Source organism: Pholis gunnellus (assembly GCF_910591455.1).
Source record: "Pholis gunnellus genome assembly, chromosome: 12".
Taxonomy (NCBI): domain Eukaryota; kingdom Metazoa; phylum Chordata; class Actinopteri; order Perciformes; family Pholidae; genus Pholis; species Pholis gunnellus.
The window spans coordinates 19,433,703-19,456,206 of NC_136539.1; the positions used below are offsets into that span (position 1 = coordinate 19,433,703).

Consider the following 22,504-nt stretch of genomic DNA (forward strand, 5'->3'; position numbering starts at 1 on the left):
ATTCTTTTCAAGTTCTTGGTGCTATTAGTGCAGTGGAGAAAGTGACACTGTTTCACCTTTTCATCTAATGTTTTCATCGCACACCCCTGGTCACACGTTGCTTTTAACATGACATGACATGAGCCTCTCTCACCCACTTTGTTCTGGTTTCAGTGGAACATTGTATATAACTAACAGCATGCTCTCTCAAAAAACAACGAATGCATTACCTTTGTACACAGACAGAGCGGAAACCCAGGGGACCAGCTTCAACCAGATGGCAAGGTAACTTGAGGTTAGGGTTCACCAATAACTTGCACCCTTTAATGAAAAACATTTATTTATCTTTATTGTATAAATAGATACGAATAGAATAAATAATTTTACTCTTAAAATCTTTTGACTTCTTGCAAACATATCTGTGTGAATTCATTTCTCATTCCACTGAGAGGAAAGACGAGGCTTTACACCAGTTGAAAGACTAATTACTAAACAGAGAAAACATGAAAATTATATCTCAGTAGGAACTTCATTTATTTTGAGACACAGACACACATTTTTGCCGTTATATTTCAGCCGTCTTAACAGTCGAGAATATTGCAGGTTTGGAGAGGCAGAACCTGTCCAAGTCACACGTCCCTCAACAAAGGAAACCCAGGGGACCAGCTTCAACCAGATGGCAAGGTAATTTGAGGTTAGGGTTAACCAATAACTTACACCCTTTAATGAAAAAGATGTATCGTATAAATAGATACCTAAAAGAATAAATAATTGAAAATGATTTGTTTTGAAAAATGTAAGCGCTGGTTTTTACATGTTGAGTCAAAACTGCACTTTATAAAGAATTGCGCAGCATTTGTAAGTGCAGCACCTCTGCAAATAAGACAAAGAGAAAATCTCATAACTGCGCAGGCAAGCAAATAGTGTCTTGGTGCTCTTTGCAAGTATTTAAATTGGGTAATATGCATAGATTTAGTGACCCTTTCTGTGTAAATGAGCGTCATAGCAGAAACAGTCCAATTCACAAAGATCAAGACAAAAAGCCCCACACAGTTACAGAAAAATGATGAGTGCCTCAAAGAGTTGGTGGTAACTTAAGTTGTCTGCTCAAACTCATTTACTTTGGGACGCAATGACATTTGTGCATTGAAAAATAAATTGTAGTGTACATTAAAACAGCTTGGAGTGAGGCCGGTTTGTATAATGAATAGTGAAAGAAGATGCTTAAGCCTTAATTGCACAATGAAGGGAAACAGGTTGCATGATCGTCTGAACATCATGGAATCCTCTGATTGTGAGAGAACTTCCCAGACAAGATTTTCTTTTTAGCCACAAAAATACGTTCAGATTAATTCAAACTGCAGCAGCAAGTGGCTCACAAGGAGGAACTCCTAAAGCTACAGGCAGAGAAGGACGACAAGAAAATTAGTCAAAATTGGTAAAATGACACTTGATCAAATCAAGAGCAGCATGTTAACTGTATTTCCACAGTGGCCGGTTTTAGCACAGAGAAACTCTACCATGACAATACAAAAGATATTGAGGCATTATACGTACCCCGGGCCATACCCGGACCTTTTTTTGACAGTCTATGACTTTTGTCAACACACAATAGTATGACCTTTTTCATGACATACTGCACTCTGACCTTTTAGTTAATTTTTATATACTATACTTTGACTTTTTGAAACTTTTTAATTGCATACAATACTATGACTTTGTAATGACTTTGTTTATGTCATAGAATACTATTAACGATGAGGAAGAGTATGACCATGTGCAAGTGGTTATTGTGCATACTGTAGACAATTGTTGCGTGAATATATTAGAAATTAAAATCTGTCATGATCAACACACTAACGTCCAACGATTTGAACATATTGTTTTGGAAAAAAATCATTTTCATTCAAGAATTGAGCCAAAGCAAATGAGGAAAACTGCATATGCCATTCAGGGATGTTTTAGTAATTGTAGAAGCCCCCTTATGACAAACCTGCCAACACTATGACAACCAGTTTGTTAGACTGGAATGAATGAGTGATTAGCATAATTATTGTGCTTTCATTTGGCCATTCATTATTAGCTTGAAAATACCAGCAGAGTGTTGAGATATGTAATCTTCCGAAATTCTGCCTGAATCCATTACTGGTGTACAATATGTTGCAAACGGCACATGTGCGTGATGGGAAATAATGGTGAGATGCGTCAAAAGAAGCAATGCGTAAACAATGTTTTGGTAATTTTGTGTGCTTCTAAAAAAATAACCCCAGTTTCTTTTGCCACAGACAAGAAAGACAATAGTGCAGAGTAAAATAAAGATCTCATTCAGTGGAGAACAAGTCAAGAGAGAAGGTCAACAGAGAAGAGAGTCAAGTGGGAGTCAATTGATGAATGTGCTGGCACAAAGGACAGTATAGTAATCCGGGTAAGATCTTCAGGGGAAAGAGGGGATAAGATTACGTTGTACCTCGATATCACAAGAACACATGAGAACAGCAGGATCATATATCGCACACAAATCCAGGGATTTCTCTCTCCGGCAAGCCAGTGCACAGACCAATCAGCATCTTGTGAGGAGTTTACTGTCAGCTGGCTTAGGTGAGAGACGACTGTTCCTTCAAAACACAAATAGCGACCGCTAAAGAGGTTAGCGTAGATGCTGCAATAGCATCAGTTACATCAGAGCTGGAGATAATTTCTTCATTGAGAGAAGAGCAAAGGACGGCACTGAAGGCTTCTCTCAATGGTAAAGATGTTTTTCGCTCTTCTACCGAAAGACTTTCGGCAAGAGTTTGATTCACAGATGGTAAATGGACTTTACTTGTATACTGCTTTTCTAGTCTTTCTTGATAGCTCATCCCATCACCTGCAAAGCATTTTTTGGAAGTGCCTGCCCTTTTCCAAACAGTTCCCTGTGACGGCTTTTCTGATGGTTTTATGTAAACAAACCATCTTGCGGGTCAGGTTAGGGATTAGATGGATCTGAATACAAACCTGTGACCTGCAATTACATTTTCTAAGAGAATGTCTGCCTGCAGAAGAAATTATGTGATTTCACCAAAAAGAGAGAAATAATAATAATAAGCCAGAGTCTAAGACCTGAAAAGACACAGTGCGTTGGAGGTATTTGTTGGATAAAAGAAGATCACGTCAAATGATGTCAAATAGAAAGTACAATATATGTGAATATTCTTTTCTGGACGTACATTTTACTTGGATAAATTTGAATGCTGGCACTCAACTTTTTGTCATTAAAATGCCATCAGAAGTCTCATGTATGTGCATTCATGTAAATTGAATGATGTGTGGGTAGGTAGCAGCATGGAGTTGCACCCCCAGGTTCATGTGGAAAGCATGAAACCAGAAGAGTGGAGGATGTTATAGCAGCGTATTAATGCCATGTTTTGGAATTACATGATCGTCAACGTCAGTGTAATGTTTGGTTTTTTTTCGGGGGTCCTGTGTCTACATACATTTGGCCGTGCATTTTGTCAAATGTCAAAAATATATCTGCGTATTAATGTTTGTGTGTAGAACTTTGTACCCGTTTCTGTAGATCAGGTGTATGATTTGCGTGTTGGACACTTTCAGCACTGAGCCAGACTTAAATCATGCTTTGGCCAAAAAAACAAAACCTTAGGAGTCCATCTTGCAGCCTGAACTTGATCCCAATGCAGTTCTTTACCTGTATTATGGATCTTTCTGCTTCTTTTATATTCCAACAGCTAATTGAGTGATTTATGTTGCGTGACAAATAATTGGGATCCAAATAAATTAACAATGCACTTACATGGGATTTGTAAAGGTAGCGCTGACCACAAAGAACTGTCAACATCAACTGTATGACTGTATCGAACCATCAACAGAGGTCTGAGACCCCACATAGAAGTAATGTATGATTTTCTGCAGACGACTTCTAAAACACATGTTAACAATAAATTCTTATTAAAATAGGGAAAATCATGACATGTGGAGGGCATTAAACGTTGCTAAGGAACATTGTTCAAGAATATAAAACGTTCCGTAAACGCTTAAAACACTGTGGAAGCAGCTTCACACTTTTTATGTCTGCATTTTGCATGTAAGAGAAAATAACGTATGCAACGTTTTATAGACGTTCCCTATTTTAATTGAAAATGATTCAAACCCACATTGTGCATGCTGCAAGAACACTGACTGAAAGAGTTGAATTCATCAGTTATTGTCCTGGTGTTGGCTGGCACCGTGTGGTGACAGTAAAGCAGTGCATGTGGTCACCATAAACCTCTTCATTGCTAGTAAGGGTTGGACTGGTTACACCATCTGCAACACAGTTTCAGGGAAACTTAACAGAGGTCAGGGGTCACATTTGAAACTGGGACACCTACCATGATCTGATAAACAGACCTTCCTTTCTTGTTCTCATCTTTACCTCAGGACTTCTCCACCAGTTCAGGGAGCTGCCCCCCACTCAGTGAATCATCCATGTAGTTTATATCACAGCTTTTTTATTTTTTATTATGAAGGTAATTAAACTGTAAATTAATCATGTCTGCATAGTCCTGTCTAGGCATAGTATTTATTGAGTTGTTTGTTTTACTACTACACAGTCATAAACATTAGAAGAGGGTTAAAAAAACACTGAAAGTATCAGCTTGAATCCACTCTGTTTACCTCCCGCTTGAAAAATTCACCACACATAGAAACATTAATGTGTTAATGTAATAAGGTTATTTTTAGAAATGGTTATTTTTATTATATTAGAAACAAATATAATATAAAGCATATTTTCAGCAGTACTTTTAACCTATTAAAATTTAACATTTTTTATGTTATTTGTTACTCAAGATGGAGTAATATTGATGACATAATAAATTGACAAAAACAACAGTTGGTTTAATTGTTCATTTTTACTATAAGATATAAAAAAAACATTGTCTCTCAGGGAACAAAACTTAATTTTACTTACATACACTGACAAATCAAGAAGGTTGTTCATTTAAAATATTGACATGCATTAATTTCATCAAAACCCTCACCCTCCTCCATAACATAACAACCACTGCCCGATCACAACTCACTACACCACGTACTATATTATACTTCTTTTTACTTCTCTTGACTGTATTTATTTCTGTTTTGTGCTGCTGCAAGTTATCACGTCTCTGCATTATTATGACATAAAACGATGACTGGACAACATTTATCAGTGTGAATACATTAGACTCTTTTACAGAAGAGCCTCTTAAGGTGTTCATAAATTCCTCTCATTTTTAGTCCATAAATGATTGGATTAAATAAAGGTTGATATGTTACTATTTGTAAAGCCAATATTAAACGTAAAGTTATAGGAACATCAAGTTCCAGTCGAGCAAGAAGTACATCATATGCAATTAAACAGGAAAAGTTGATTAGAACCAGCAGATGGGGTAAACAGGTCTGTGCAGCTTTTCTCCTGACTCCTCTACATCGATAGCATATTACAAGTATTCTGGTGTATGTAAAAAATATGAAGAGTACAGGGAAAAGTACAGAAGTCACAAAAACAACCAAGCCATAAATATGCAGCAATCTTGAACTCACACAGTGAAGTTTGTGAACTGTGCTGTTACAAAGTATTCCTTTCAAATGAAACGTACAGATTGTTTTTTTAGCACTCAGTAACATTGGTACTGAAATCTGACAAGCAGGCAGAATCCAAGCACAAATCAGGAACATATTAACAGTTGTTTTTCTCATGATGGTTGAATAATGCAGAGGGTTACATATAGACACATATCTATCATAGGCCATGACCGACAACAGGAAGAACTCTGAAGCGGCTAGAGAATAATAACTAAACCACTGGAAGAGACAGGCTGGATAAGATATGATCTGTTTCTCTGATAAAAAGTCAATCAAAAGCTTTGGGTAGATAACAGTGCTGAAAAGAACAGAGTTGATTAACAAAGCTGCAATGAAAATGTACATTGGCTCATGGAGGGATTTGTGAATCACTATGATGCTCACAATAGTGAAATTACTGCTAATTATTAAAATATACATCGTAAACATGATCACAAAATAAAGATATCTATATCTGTGCACTTCCACATGCCCATCAAAAGTTATATATGTCATGTTATATCTATTATCCATGAATGATATATCAAAAGAGATAACAAATAATAAAGCTCATGTAACCAGCACTAGATTGTCTTATTCAGTCTTCAGTACCTGACCTTGATATGCTCTGGTGTGATCCAGCAAACACAGGAACTAGAAAGGGATCTGTTGGAGTCGGTGGGAAGTCTTTATCAGACTATTTCTCCCTCCATGGATCTCATTAAACTCTCCAAAGAATGAGTTCGGTAAACAACTTGATTCTAGAGACATGAAGTCATAGATGTTTTTTATGGCATCATCTATTCACAACAACATTCAAGCTGTATGTGTTTGTGCATTTATTGTTTTGTTGGAGCACTTCTGGTGTTTGTAGTTAATGTTCCATCAAGCAGTATATCTAAACATCATAATAAACCTAAAGCTGTTTGGGGCCTTTTTAGTTGTGCGCCCCAAGCTCAGGTTGCTGCAAAACAGTAAAGTTTGCCCCTGGTGTTTTTTTTACCAGTGAACCACACTGTAGGCCAATTTCACCTGTTTTGGAACCGTGAGTAGCCGTGTCTTTGGTGTTTGACACAAGTATGTCATGGCAGACGTATTTCTCTGGACTCAAGGAAGCACAGTGTTCAGTTGTTTTGAGAAAGCTGAAAGCAGCAACACCACAGGCCAAGGATTCAGCTCATTCTGAACAGACATGTTTTGAACGAGCACTGCACTCGTAAGACTGAAACTATTTCAATCAGGAGAGAATTCACTTGGAGTGAAAAAAATATAAAAATATTTATGATAAGGAATGTCTGTTTAGAGGACAAAGGATCAGAATTTGTAATTAGACTCTTTTCTTCCCATCTTGTTCTCATCTTTACCTCAGGACTTTTCCACCAGTTCAGGGAGCTGGCCCCCACTCAGTGCATCATCCATGTAGTTTCGATCTCAGCTTTTTTTATTATGAAGGTAATTCAACTGTAAATTAATCCTCATGTCTGCATTGTCATGTGTTTAGGTATAATAGTATTTTTTGGAGATTTGTTTGTTTTACTACTACACAGTCATAAACATTAGAAGAGGGTTAAAAACACTGAAAGTATAAACTTCAATCCACTCGGTTTACCTCCCTCTTTAAAAATTCACCACAGAAACAATTAATGTGTAGTCAATGTTATACGATTATTATTTATCCATAATGGATGAAAAAACCCACAAGTAAAGACTTGGATATCACAATGGTGTGTATATGATGGCGCTTTTTCAAAAATATTCCAGCTGACAATTACAAATTTAAAATAGTCAAATATAATATACATATTTTCAGCAGTACTTTTAAAATCATTAAATGTGATTATTTACTCAAGATGTAGTAATAATGATGAAGTAGTAACTTGACAGAAACAACAGTTGCTTTAATTGTTCATTTTTACGATAAAATTAAAATAAAAACATGGTCTCTCAGTGCACAAAAAATATAATTTAACTAACATACGATGCCAAATAAGAAACATGCTCTTGATGTCAAGGTTTTCATTTAAGATATTGACATGCATTAATTTCGTCCCAACCCCCACCCTCCTCCAACCACTGTCCGTTCACTATTCACTGCACCACGTACTACATTATGTTTATTTTTACTTTTCTTATCTGTATTTATTTCTGTATAGTGCTGCTAAAACACTGGATTGCCCTCCAGGGATTGATGGAGGCCTATCTCATCTGATCTCATACTTCTTTCAGGGCTATTATAAACTTTATCAATACACTTGAAGACAATGGTCATGTCATCACCGGTAACTATAATCAAACTGAAAAATGTCTGATTAAGTCGTGGTTATATACTAGACTTAACCATTACCTTTTTGCTTTTGAAAAACTGCAGTGAATTGCTCAGTACTTATTACATTGTTGAAGTGGAAGATTCTCTGTGCTTTATTATATCAGAAACAAGTCTTTAAAGGCTCAAAGTTATCACATCTCTACATTATTATGACACAAAACAATGACTGTACACAGTTGTCAGTGTGAATACATTAGACTCTTTTACAGAAGAGCCTCTTAAGGTGTTCATAAATTCCTCTCATTTTTAGTCCATAAATGATTGGATTAAAAAGAGGATGGTATATTACTATTTGTAAAGCCATTGTCAAACGTACAATTTTGGGAAAGTCAAATTCCAGTCGAGCAAGAAGTACATCATATGCACTTAAACAGAAAAAGTTGATTAGAACCAGCAGATGGGGTAAACAGGTCTGTGCAGCTTTTCTCCTGACTCCTCTACATCGATAGGATATTACAAGTATCCTGGTGTATGTAAAAAGTATGAAGAGCACAGGGAGAAGGACAGCACTCACAAAAACAACCAAGCCATAAATATTAAGCAGTCTTGAACTCACACAGTGAAGTTTTTGAACTGTGCTGTTACAAAGTATTCCTTTCAAATGAAACGTACAGATTTCTTTTTTAGCACTCAGTAACATTGGTACTGAAACCTGACAAGCAGGCAGAATCCAAGCAACAATCAGGAACATATTAACAGTAGTTTTTCTCATGATGATTGAATATTGCAGAGGGTTACATATGGACACATATCTATCATAGGCCATGACCGCCAACAGGAAGTATTCTGAACAACCTAGAGAGTAATTTATAAACCACTGGAAGAGACAGGCTGGATAAGATATGATCTGTTTCTCTGATAAAAAGTCAATCAAAAGCTTTGGGTAGATAGCAGTGCTGAAAAGAACAGAGTTGATTAACAAAGCTGCAATGAAAATGTACATTGGCTCATGGAGGGATTTGTGAATCACTATGATGCTCACAATAGTGAAATTACTGCTAATTATTAAAATATATACTGTAAACATGATCACAAAATAAAGATATCTATATTTGTGCACTTCCACATGCCCATCAAAAGTTATATATGTCACATTAAATCTATTATCCATTATTGATATATCAAATGAGATGATAATAAAGCTCATGTAACCAGCACTAGATTGTCTTATTCAGTCTTCAGTACCTGACCTTGATATGTTCTGGTGTGATCCAGCAAACACAGGAACTGGAATGGGATCTGTTGGAGTCGGTGGGAAGTCTTTATCAGACTATTTCTCCCTCCATGGATCTCATTAAACTCTCCAAAGAATGAGTTCGGTAAACAACTTGATTCTAGAGACATGAAGTCATAGATGTTTTTTATGGCATAATCTAATCACAACAACATTCAAGCTGTATGTGTTTGTGCATTTATTGTTTTGTTGGAGCACTTGTGGTGTTTGTAGTTAATGTTCCATCAAGCAGTATATCTAAACATCATAATAAACCTAAAGCTGTTTGGGGCCTTTTTAGTTGTGCGTCTCCTCCCCCGGGTCCCATAAGCTTCGTTGACCCCCCTTTCTTCAGGAAGTAGATGAGAAACACACAGGATATACTTTACTTCGCAACAGTGTTTTTAGCTGGGAACCAGAATATTATTCCCTTCTCTTCATGGATCATCTCAAGGTATGAAGCATTTATGATTTTTTCTGCAGTGAAGCAGCTTGTTTTTGTGGTGATTGTTGGCTGTATCTCTGTAATGGTTTCACGGAGAGAAATTCTGAAGATATCTCTGGATTCTGTGTCAAATTATCTTGCGCTGTAATGTATTGGTTGTCCATGTTAGCTTTTAGCGAAGGGCCGTTTCCATCTCTTGGTTCCTCTTCTCCATCTGGCCGTTGGATTGGGGGTGAAACCCAGAGGACAGACTGACGGTGGCCCTCAGCAGAGTGCAGAATTCCCTCCAGAAGATGGAGGTGAACGGAGGACCTCGGTCGGAGACTACGTCGACTGGGATCCCATGCAGGCGGAAGATGTGCAGGGAGATGAGTTCTGCTGTCTTCTGCCATCTATTTAGCAGACGGGAGTTTGGGCAGAGGAAAATAATTGACCAGCTTGCTAAATCTGTCGACCACTTTCAGCATGACGGTTTGGCCCTCAGATGGTGGTAGCCCAGTGATAAATTCCAGGGAGATGTGGGACCATGGACGATGAGGCACTGGGAGAGGATGAAGGAGGCCAGCTGGAGCCTGGTGAGAAGGCTTGTGTTGAATGCAGACTGAATTCCCTGGTGTCCTCGTTGAGCGAGAACCACCAGAAGCCCTGCCGAAGAGCGTCCTGGGTCCTTTGGATACCCAGGTGGCGGGTAAGTTTGGAGGAGTGGGCCCACTGGAGGACGTCGGACCGAAGGGCCTGAGGGACGAACAGTCGGTTAGGAGGACACGCACTGGGACTGGCTTGACTCTTAGTCGCGGCCCTCACCGATTCCTCAATCTCCCAGGTGAGGACAGCGACTTGGCAGGAAGGATGGAAGAGGAGCCAGAGGTAGGTTTCTCCTCCCCCTGGAACTGACGGGAAAGGTCATCAGGCTTGACATTGCGGGGCGATAGGAGACAGTGAAGTAGAACCATGTGAAGAATAGAGACCACCTGGCCTGTCGAGAATTGAGTCTCTTGGCTGTGTGAATGTACTCAAGGTTCTTATGGTCGGTCCAAACCAGGAATGGGAGTTTGGTCTCCTCTAGCCAGTGATGCCACTCCTCCAGGGTCAGCTTCACTGCTAGTAGTATCCGGTTGCCAATGTCATAGTTTCTCTCGGCGGGGGAAAGCCGACGAGAGAAAAAGGTGCAGGGATGGAGCTTCTGGACAGCGGGTTGGGACAGGACGCCCCCAACCCCCACGTCAGAGGAATCCACCTCCACCACAAATTGTCTGTCAGGGTCCAGGACTTGGAGGATGGGTGCTGAGGTGAACCTGGACTTAAGGTTCTGAACGGCCTCCTCGGTTGCAGAAGTCCAAAGGAAGGGAAGGGCAGTGAGTGGGGAAGCGACTCAGCTGTTTTTCCTGATGAAACTCCTATAGAAGTTGGCGAACCCCAGGAAACATTGAAGCTGCTTGCGGGAGTTTGGGACAGATCAGGTAGTGACGGCAGCAACCTTCGCGGGGTCCATTTTGATGGGGTCCATTTTGATGCTGCCATGGGAAACGATAAATCCCAGGAATGAAACTGTGGGAACGTGAAAGTCGCACTTCTGCCTTCACAAAAATAGTTCTCCAGTAGGCGTTGAAGTACGGATTGGACGTGATGCAAGTGTTCCTCTTGGTTCTTGGAGAAGATCAGGATGTCATCGAGGTAGACGAATACGTGCGTTGAATGCCGATTTCCACTCCCTCTGATCAAGGGATACCGGTTCTTCACCGTGATCTCATTCAAGCCCCGGTAGTAGATGCAGGGTCTGAAGGTCTTGTCCTTCTCCACGAAGAAGAATCCAGCCCCTGCAGGAGGCGACGAGGGGCGGATAAGAGTTGCAGCCAGGGAGTCGTGAATGTATTTGTCCATTGCCTCTTTCAGGAGCAGAAAGGGAGTAGATGCGCCCCTTAGGTTGAAACGTACCAGGACGGAGGATCATGAGGACAGTGGGGAGGCAGAGACATGGCCTTGGACTTGTTGAATACCTATCCAGTGGGGACCCCCGTAAGTTCAGGCGTGGAGTTGGTGAGAGAGGAACCCTGTGGTGCGACGGCTTGTTTCAGGCAGACGAGGTGACAGGAGTGGCTCTAACCCCGAAAAGCCCCCATAGTCCAGTCGATGTGGGGGTTGTGTCGACTTAGCAGGGGTATCCCAGAATGAGGGGGATATGAGGGATTTGCAGAATGTGGAAGCTGATGGTCTTGTGGTGGTTGCTGGACAGGAGCATGTGGACCGGAACGGTCTGATGTCACCGTCCCCGGAAAATGACTGTCAAGGGCGCTGGCCGGAACAGACTGGGGGAGAGGCGATTCCATTCCGCCGTTCCCCACAGGTGAGCTCTCCCCGTCAGGTGGTTGATGGTGAACGCCACTCTGGCGTCCTCTGAAATGAAGATGTGGGGCTGCAACGCAAACCGGAAGGAATAGTTCGTCAGGAATGTGTAGGGTCCCCAGCGTAACGTTCCGGCTCTCCCACCTGGGGCTCCAAGACTGACATTGAACGCGCTAGTTCGAGCCCGGAGTAGACAGAAGCAGGTACAGAACTGATCAAATACAGCCAAATCAAATGTTACTATACTAGTAACATACTATACAATAGTACTCACATATACTTGATGCTGCTTATCGGTTTTAGGCTCCTTATCGGTTATTTTTGATTATTTTGTGAGAAAAAAAGACAATTAATTAATAAAAGACTCAATATTGCTTTATTATTCTTGTATGCATAAAAATAGACTTTAGTGAGCAGCAAAAAAAGCTCCAAAGTCTTGAACATATATTTGCAGCTAAACAATTAGCTAAGCAATTAGCTTCCATATATTAGCCTGTTGTTATTGGCAAACTCCACATGGCATCGCTAACGTTACCTGCAGTAGACAAGGATGGACGGCTGCTCGCCAAACAGCAGAAAACTGCTTGTTCGCCAAATTGCTTGTAATAATACCCTTAAATGTTTTTTTGCATTTTTGACAGTTTGAGTTATCAGCATCTACTCGAGTAAAATATAGCCACACTTCCGATCTTTTTGTTGTCTCTGCCATGATGTGTGTCTCACGCTGTACTGAGCCGGAGTCGGTGTGAGAGTGTCAGAGTAAAACATGACTCTGGCCCTCGTACAAAGACACAGAGACAGAGAGGAGGTTTGTGATGCTGCTATTTTCTGGAGATCTCACTCGGTAACTTTCAACGTATTGATAGTAGAACCGTTAACTCCGGACCTTATCAATACTCCGGCTTTTACAAATCTAGAACCAGTTCCTGTGTTTTTCCCGGGGGGCATCCCGATTAACGACTAAGCCCAGAAACTCAGATGTTCTGTAAACGCTTAAAACACTGTGGAAGCAGCTTCACACTTTTTATGTCAGTAATTTGCATATAAGAGAAAATGACTTGTGCAACGTTTTTAGGCTTTCCCTATTTTAATTGAAAATGATTCAAACCCACATTGTGCATGCTGCAAGAACACTGACTGAAAGAGTTGAATTCATCAGTTATTGTCCTGGTGTTGGCTGGCACCGGGCGGTGACAGTAAAGCACTGCATGTACAGAGGAATCTCAGCTTGATGAAATTAAAACTGCAACTTTTCTAAAATATATCTCTAATTAATTGAGCCCTAACTTCACTATGAGTTTTCCTGTGAAGGGATGAGTCAACATCCTGGTGAATACAGGTTGGAGGAATGTCTGTTTAGAGGACAAGGGATCAGACTTTGTAATTAGACTCTTTTCTTCCTATCTTGTTCTCATCTTTCCCTCAGGACTTCTCTGCAGTTCAGGGAGCTGGCCCCCACTCAGTGCAACATCCATGTAGTTTTGATCTCAGCTTTTTTTTATTATGAAGGTGATTCAACTGTAAATTAATTATCATGTCTGCATAGTCATTTGTCTAGAAATAGTATTTATTGTGAGCTGTCTGTTTTACTAACACTTCACAGTCATAAACATTAGAAGAGGGTTAAAAAACTGAAAGTATAAACTTCAATCCACTGTTTACCTCCCTCTTGAAAAGTTCACCACACATAGAAACATTAATGTGTTGTCAATGTTATATGATTATTATTCATCCATAATGGATGAAATAACGCACAAGTGTAAAGACTTTGATATCACAATGGTGTGTGTATATAATAGAGCTTTTTCAAAAATATTCCAGCTGACAATGACAAATTAGATTATTTACTCAAGATGGAGTAATAATGATAAAATATTAACTTGACAAAAGCAACAGTTGCTGTAATTCATTTCTACTATAAAACAACAGCACAACACTTTGACTCTCAGGGCATAAAACTACAATTTAACTTACACACACTGCCAAATCAGACACATGCTCTTGCTTTCAAAGTTGTTCATTTGAAATATTGAAATGCATTCATTTCATCACAACCCTCACCCTCCTCCATAACATAACAACCACTGCCCGATCACAACTCACTGCACCACATACTATATTATAATACTTATTTTTACTTCTCTTATCTGTATTTATTTCTGTATTGTGCTGCTAAAACACTGGGTTGCCCTCCAGTGATTGATAAAGGCTTATCTCATCTGAGCTTATGCTTATTTCAGGGCTGTTATAAACTTTATCAATACACTTGAAGACAATGGTCATGTCATCACCGGGAACTAAAATCAAACTGGAAAATGTCTGATGAAGTCGTGGTTATCTGTTAGACTTAACCATTACCTTTGGGTTTTTGAAAAACTGCAGTGAATTGCTCAGTACTTATTACATTGTTGAAGTGGAAGATTCTCTGTGCGTTATTATATCAGAAACAAGTCTTTAAATGTTCAAAGTTATCACATCTCTGCATTATTATGACACAAAACAATGACTGTACAACAGTTATTAGTGTGAATACATTAGACTCTTTTACAGAAGAGCCTCTTAAGGTGTTCATAAATTCCTCTCATTTTTAGTCCATAAATGATTGGATTAAATAAAGGTTGATATATTACTACTAGTAAAATCATTATCAAACGTAAAGTTTTCGGAACATCAAGTTCCAGTCGCGCAAGAAGTACATCATATGCAGTAAAACAGGAAAAGTTGATTAGAACCAGCAGATGGGGTAAACAGGTCTGTGCAGCTTTTCTCCTGACTCCTCTACATCGATAGGATATTACAAGTATTCTGGTGTATGTAAAAAATATAAAGAGCACAGGGAGAAGGACAGCACTCACAAAAACAACCAAGCCATAAATATTAAGCAGTCTTGAACTCACACAGTGAAGTTTTTGAACTGTGCTGTTACAAAGTATTCCTTTCATATGAAACGTACAGATTTCTTTTTTAGCACTCAGTAACATTGGTACTGAAACCTGACAAGCAGGCAGAATCCAAGGAAAGATCAGGAACATATTAACAGTAGTTTTTCTCATGATGGTTGAATATTGCAGAGGGTTACATATAGACACATATCTATCATAGGCCATGACCGACAACAGGAAGAACTCTGAACAACCTAGAGAATAATAACTAAACCACTGGAAGAGACAGGCTGGATAAGATATGATCTGTTTCTCTGATAAAAAGTCAATCAAAAGCTTTGGGTAGATAGCAGTGCTGAAAAGAACAGAGTTGATTAACAAAGCTGCAATGAAAATGTACATTGGCTCATGGAGGGATTTGTGAATCACTATGATGCTCACAATAGTGAAATTACTGCTAATTATTAAAATGTACATCGTAAACATGATCACAAAATAAAGATATCTATATTTGCGCACTTCCACATGCCCATCAAAAGTTATATATGTCACATTAAATCTATTATCCATGAATGATATATCAAAAGAGATGATAACAAATAATAAAGCTCATGTAACCAGCACTAGATTGTCTGATTCAGTCTTCAGTACCTGACCTTGATATGCTCTGGTGTGATCCAGCAAACACAAGAACTGGAAAGGGATCTGTTGGAGTCGGTGGGAAGTCTTTATCAGACTATTTCTCCCTCCATGGATCTCATTAAACTCTCCAAAGAATGAGTTCGGTAAACAACTTGATTCTAGAGACATGAAGTCATAGATGTTTTTTATGGCATAATCTAATCACAACAACATTCAAGCTGTATGTGTTTGTGCATTTATTGTTTTGTTGGAGCACTTCTGGTGTTTGTAGTTAATGTTCCATCAAGCAGTATATCTAAACATCATAATAAACCTAAAGCTGTTTGGGGCCTTTTTAGTTGTGCGTTCCAAGCCCAGGTTGCTGCAGAACAGTAAAGTTTGCCCCTGGTGTTTTTTACCAGTGAACCACTCTGTAGGCCAAATTCACCTGTTTTAGACCGTGAGTAGCCGTGTCTTTGGTGTGTGACACAAGTATGTCATGGCAGACGTATTTCTCTGGACTCAAGGAAGCACAGTGTTCAGTTGTTTTGAGAAAGCTGAAAGCAGCAACACCACAGGCCAAGGATTCAGCTCATTCTGAACAGACATAGAGCACTGCACTAGTGAGACTAAAACAATTTTAATCAGGAGAGAATTCACTTCGAGTGAAACAAATATTTAAATATTTATTATAAGGAATGTCTGTTTAGATGACAAAGGATCAGACTTTGTAATTCAAGACTCTTTTCTTCCTATCTTGTTCTCATCTTTACCTCAGGACTTCTCCACCAGTTCAGGGAGCTGGCCCCCACTCAGTGCATCATCCATGTAGTTTTGATCTCAGCTTTTTTTCATTATGAAGGTAATTCAACTGTAAATTCATCATGTCTGTATTGTCATGTCTAAGTATTTTTTGAGAGATGTTTGTTTTAACACTACACAGTCATAAATATTAGAAGAGGGTTAAAAAACTGAAAGTATAAACTTCAATCCACTGTTTACCTCCCTCTTGAGAAATTCACCACACATAGAAACATTAATGTGTTGTCAATGTTCTATGATTATTTTTTTTATCCATATTGGATGACAAAACGCACAAGTAAAGACTTTTTCAAAAATATTCCAGCTGACAACTACAGATTAGAAACAGTCACATATAATATAAAAACATATTTTCAGCAGTACTTTTAGGTTAATTAAAATGTTGCGCTTTTTAATCCAGCTCACTTATAAAAAATGTACTCTTTTATAAATTTGATTATTTACTCAAGATGGAGTCATAATGATGAAGTAATAACTTGACAGAAACAGTTGGTTTGATTGTTTATTTTTACCATAAAACAAACAAAACACATCTCTTAGGGCACAAAACTACAATTGAACTGACATAAACTGCCAAATCAGAAAGAAGCTCTTGTTTTCAAGGTTGTTCATTTAAAATATTGACATGCATTCATTTCATCACAACCCCCACCCTCCTCCATAACATAACAACCACTGCCCGATCACAACTCACTGCACCACGTACTATATTATAACATTTCTTTTTACTGTTATCTGTATTTATTTCTGAATTGTTCTGCTAAAACACTGGATTGCCCTCCAGGGATTGATAAAGGCTTCTCTCATCTGATCTTGTGCTTATTTGAGGGCTATTATAAACTTCATCAATACACTTGAAGACAATGTCATCACCGGTAACTACAATCAAACTGTAAAATTTCTGATTAAGTCGTGGTTATCTGAAATTCTCTGTGAGTAATTATATAACAAAGAAGTCTTCAAATTTTCAAAGTTATCACATCTCTGCATTATTATGACACAAAGCACTGACTGTACAACATTTATCAGTGTGAATACATTAGACTCTTTTACAGAAGAGCCTCTTAAGGTGTTCATAAATTCCTCTCATTTTTAGTCCATAAATGATTGGATTAAATAAAGGTTGATAAATTATCATTTGTAAAGTCATTATCAAACGTACACTTTTATGAAAATCAACTTCCAGTCGAGCAAGAAGTACATCATATGCACTTAAACAGGAAAAGTTGATTAGAACCAGCAGATGGGGTAAACAGGTCTGTGCAGCTTTTCTCCTGACTCCTCTACATCGATAGGATATTACAAGTATCCTGGTGTATGTAAAAAGTATGAAGAGCACAGGGAGAAGTGCAGCACTCGCCAAAACAACCAAGCCATAAATATTAAGCAGTCTTGAACGCACACAGTGAAGATTGAGAACTGTGCTGTTGCAAAGTATTCCTTTCAAATGAAACGTACAGATTTCTTTTTTAGCACTCAGTAATATTAGTACTGAAAACTCACAAGCAGGCAGAATCCAAGGAAAGATCAGGAACATATTAACAGTAGTTTTTCTCATGATGGTTGAATAATGCAGAGGGTTACATATAGACACATATCTATCATAGGCCATGACCGACAACAGGAAGAACTCTGAAGCGGCTAGAGAATAATAACTACACCACTGGAAGAGACAGGCTGGATAAGATATGATCTGTTTCTCTGATAAAAAGTCAATCAAAAGCTTTGGGTAGATAGCAGTGCTGAAAAGAACAGAGTTGATTAACAAAGCTGCAATGAAAATGTACATTGGCTCATGGAGGGATTTGTGAATCACTATGATGCTCACAATAGTGAAATTACTGCTAATTATTAAAATATACACTGTAAACATGATCACAAAATAAAGATATCTATATCTGTGCACTTCCACATGCCCATCAAAAGTTATATATGTCACATTATATCTATTATCCATGAATGATATATCAAAAGAGATGATAACAAACAATAAATCTCATGTAACCAGCACTAGATTGTCTTATTCAGTCTTCAGTACCTGACCTTGATATGCTCTGGTGTGATCCAGCAAACACAGGAACTGGAAAGGGATCTGTTGGAGTCGGTGGGAAGTCTTTATCAGACTATTTCTCCCTCCATGGATCTCATTAAACTCTCCAAAGAATGAGTTCGGTAAACAACTTGATTCTAGAGACATGAAGTCATAGATGTTTTTTATGGCATCATCTATTCACAACAACATTCAAGCTGTATGTGTTTGTGCATTTATTTTTTTGTTGGAGCACTTGTGGTGTTTGTAGTTAATGTTCCATCAAGCAGTATATCTAAACATCATAATAAACCTAAAGCTGTTTGGGGCCTTTTTAGTTGTGCGCCCCAAGCTCAGGTTGCTGCAGAACGATAAAGTTTGGCCCTGGTGTTTTTTACCAGTGAACCACACTGTCGGCCAATTTCACCTGTTTTAGACCGTGAGTAGCCGTGTCTTTGGTGTGTGACACAAGTATGTCATGGCAGACGTATTTCTCTGGACTCAAGGAAGCACAGTGTTCAGTTGTTTTGAGAAAGCTGAAAGCAGCAACACCACAGGCCAAGGATTCAGCTCATTCTGAACAGACATGTTTTGAACGAGCACTGCACTAGTAAGACTGAAACTATTTCAATCAGGAGAGAATTGACTTGAAGTAAAAAAATATGTATTACACATGCATGGTGAGATGAATAGTGAAGAGATTATACTCCATAGTGATGTAGTATATTAAAGGGGGTAATGATGCTGTGATCACTAATATTCACCGTAAGGTCTAGACCAGGGGTCCCCAAACTTTTTCCTGTGAGGGCCACATCACTGAACATATCGTTTGACCTAGGGCCCGATTATAGGGGGGTGGGGGGGGTGGGGGGGGGGGGGGGGGGGGGGTGCCACTCGCAGGTGAGCGACTGTTGCATCGTGCGCGCGGATCGGGGCGGAACACCGCCGTGCGCGATAAAGAGAGCAGGGGAATTGAAAACGCGCGACCATGTATTGACAGACATGACATGCCGGCGTGTAAATAAATTAAGCACAAGTACTCGTCCTTCAAGTTCCCGTCTCTCGGCTCTTCTACTTCTTCTACTCTTCTACTTCTACAGGGTGCGTGCATGACAGCTCTCATCTCGTTCGCCCCCTGGTGGTTGGCTGATTCAGGAAGCGTTTGATTTGATATGTAGCAGAGCACGTATTTTAAACGTCAATATCGCAGACGATCATGCTCATTTAATCGTGGCAGCCAAAATCGTGATCGAGATTAAAATTCGATTAATTGTGCAGACTGAAAAAAAATCATAATGCGTCTCTGGTATTGTTCAGGGGGCCGGACCAAATGTGGAGGCGGGCCGTAGTTTGGCGACCACTGGTCTAGACCCTGGTGGTGGTGAAGGGAACTGTTGATGATCCAATGATGGGATGAAGAAATGATGACTATGTTGATGAAATGACAACTGACAGCAGCAGAGAGGAGAGCAAATAAAATATTTGACAGCAACGATGTGATTGGCTCAGGGAGATTGTGGCAGAATCTGGTCGTTGAGTTTAAGAGTGAACGCCAATAATCAACTGATTAGAGTATAAACCGAAGAGAGAGGGAGACAGAGAGATTTGTGAATGAATGAGACTGTAAGAAGAGTCTTCCTCTCCACGACAGGACATAAACAATACATATGGGTTTTAATTTCAATATTTATTTAACAAAACGTAATATTAAACACAAACAAAACCCTGGAGAAGTGAGTGCTACTGATTTAAGTATTTGATGAAATAATTTATTGGAGTTGTATTATTTGATTCTGCTTTTTTTCGAAATAAGAATAGAAGTGAATGTTGGTGTCATAGCATCTGCCAGCTCTTTACTTTTTTATTTCTTTTACTGTACATTTCTAACTGCCTTGTTAGTAACTCACCTGTCATTTCAGATGCTGCCATTCCCAGTCTCACCAGGAGTAGCCTTCAGTGTTTTCCCACCAGACCCAGTCTCCTGACTACCAAACCCACATGAGCTCCTGTACTTCCCTGCCTGCCTTTTTGGTACTTGTTTTCCAGGTATGACTGCTTACTTTTGTCATTGCCTATCAGATCTATCCAGTAGTCGTTGTTTTTACCTTACTGTCTGTGAGTTGTGTTTCAAGGGCAAAATGTGGTTTTACTGAGCCCTGTGGGAGCTATTTACGGTTCAGCTTATGAACACAACACACTTGAAGATTAAGAAAAGAGTTTTAAAAGTCACACAGAACTTGATTTGAAACCAAAAAGATGTTAGAGATCCTGTAGGGTTGAGCTGATGTGAAACCAGGTCCTGTAAATACTAGAGCCTGTCCAAGCCTTCATCAGCATCAGAATCAGCTATATTTGCCAAGTATGTGTCCACAGATGAAGAATTTGACTCCGGTTACTGACTTGCTGTCAATGTACTTACACAGAAATAGACATAAGAACGAGGACAGCAGAGCTGATCAAATAATGCCAAATCAAATGTTACTATACTAGTAACATACTATACGATAGTACTCACATATACTTGATGCTGCTTATCGGTTTTAGGTTCCTTATCGGTTATTTTTGATTATTTTGTGAGAAAAAAAGACAATTAATCAATAAAAGAATCAACATTGCTTTATTATTCTTGTATGCATAAAAATAGTCTTTAGTGAGCAGCAAAAAAAGCTCCAAAGTCTTGAACATAAATTTGCAGCTAAACAATTAGTTAAGCGATTAGCTTCCATATATTAGCCTGTTGTTATTGGCAAACTCCACATGGCATCGCTAACGTTACCTGCAGTAGACGAGGATGGACGGCTGCTCGCCAAACAGCAGAAAACTGCATTTCTGCAGATTTATGTGCTTGTTTGCCAAATTGCTTGTAACAACACCCTTAAATGTTTTTTTGCATTTTTGACAGTTTGAGTTCTCAGCATCTACTCGAGTAAAATGTAGCCACACTTCCGATCTTTTTGTTGTCTCTGCCATGATGTGTGTCTCACGCTGTACTGAGCCGGAGTCGGTGTGAGAGTGTCAGAGTAAAGCATGACTCTGGCCCTCGTACAAAGACACAGAGACAGAGACGAGGTTTGTGATGCTGCTATTTTCTGGAGATCTCACTCGGTAACTTTCAACGTATTGATAGTAGAACCGTTAACTCCGGACCTTATCAATACTCCGGGTTTTACAAATCTAGAACCAGTTCCTGTGTTTTTCCCGGGGGGCATCCCGATTTACGACTAAGCCCAGAAACTCAGATGTTCTGTAAACGCTTAAAACACTGTGGAAGCAGCTTCACACTTTTTATGTCAGTAATTTGCATATAAGAGAAAATGACTTATGCAACGTTTTTAGGCTTTCCCTATTTTAATTGAAAATGATTCAAACCCACATTGTGCATGCTGCAAGAACACCGACTGAAAGAGTTGAATTCATCAGTTATTGTCCTGGTGTTGGCTGGCACCGGGAGGTGACAGTAAAGCACTGCATGTACAGAGGAATCTCAGCTTGATGAAATTAAAACTGCAACTTTTCTAAAACATATCTCTAATTAATTGAGCCCTAACTTCACTATGAGTTTTCCTGAGTTTTTCCTGCTCCAGAGTCAACATCCTGATGGATAAAGGTTGGAGGAATGTCTGTTTAGAGGACAAGGGATCAGACTTTGTAATTAGACTCTTTTCTTCCTATCTTGTTCTCATCTTTCCCTCAGGACTTCTCTGCAGTTCAGGGAGCTGGCCCCCACTCAGTGCAACATCCATGTAGTTTCGATCTCAGCTTTTTTTTATTATGAAGGTGATTCAACTGTAAATTAATTATCATGTCTGCATAGTCATTTGTCTAGAAATAGTATTTATTGTGAGCTGTCTGTTTTACTACTACACAGTCATAAACATTAGAAGAGGGTTAAAAAACTGAAAGTATAAACTTCAATCCACTGTTTACCTCCCTCTTGAAAAGTTCACCACACATAGAAACATTAATGTGTTGTCAATGTTATATGATTATTATTCATCCATAATGGATGAAATAACGCACAAGTGTAAAGACTTTGATATCACAATGGTGTGTGTGTATATAATAGAGCTTTTTCAAAAATATTCCAGCTGACAATGACAAATTAGATTATTTACTCAAGATGGAGTAATAATGATAAAATATTAACTTGACAAAAGCAACAGTTGCTGTAATTGTTCATTTCTACTATAAAACAACAGCACAACACTTTGACTCTCAGGGCACAAAACTACAATTTAACTTACACACACTGCCAAATCAG

General features: G+C 39.0%; 3 protein-coding genes and 1 pseudogene across 4 annotated transcripts; all 4 read right to left on the reverse strand.

Annotated features, from left to right (window-relative positions):
* Positions 1–5,178: 5,178 nt before the first annotated feature.
* On the reverse strand, positions 5,179–6,096 carry LOC306703729 (olfactory receptor 6N2-like; the record flags this gene model as incomplete). The annotated part of the gene is made up of 1 exon (XM_079169786.1): positions 5,179–6,096. The coding sequence occupies one exon, from the start codon at positions 6,094–6,096 to the stop codon at positions 5,179–5,181; it is 918 nt and encodes a 305-aa protein (XP_079025912.1).
* A 1,985-nt stretch (positions 6,097–8,081) lies between these two features.
* Positions 8,082–8,999, reverse strand: LOC306703728 (olfactory receptor 6N2-like; the record flags this gene model as incomplete). Its single annotated transcript, XM_079169785.1, has 1 exon — positions 8,082–8,999. One exon carries the CDS (start codon positions 8,997–8,999, stop codon positions 8,082–8,084), a length of 918 nt encoding a protein of 305 aa, XP_079025911.1.
* Positions 9,000–14,423: 5,424 nt separating this feature from the next.
* LOC306704151 (olfactory receptor 10J4-like) lies at positions 14,424–15,341 on the reverse strand (the record flags this gene model as incomplete). Its single annotated transcript, XM_079170378.1, has 1 exon — positions 14,424–15,341. One exon carries the CDS (start codon positions 15,339–15,341, stop codon positions 14,424–14,426), a length of 918 nt encoding a protein of 305 aa, XP_079026504.1.
* Positions 15,342–17,306: 1,965 nt separating this feature from the next.
* Positions 17,307–18,171, reverse strand: LOC306703731 (olfactory receptor 11A1-like; annotated as a pseudogene). The gene has a single exon. The product of its transcript is annotated as an olfactory receptor 11A1-like (transcript).
* Between the last annotated feature and the right edge of the window lie 4,333 nt (positions 18,172–22,504).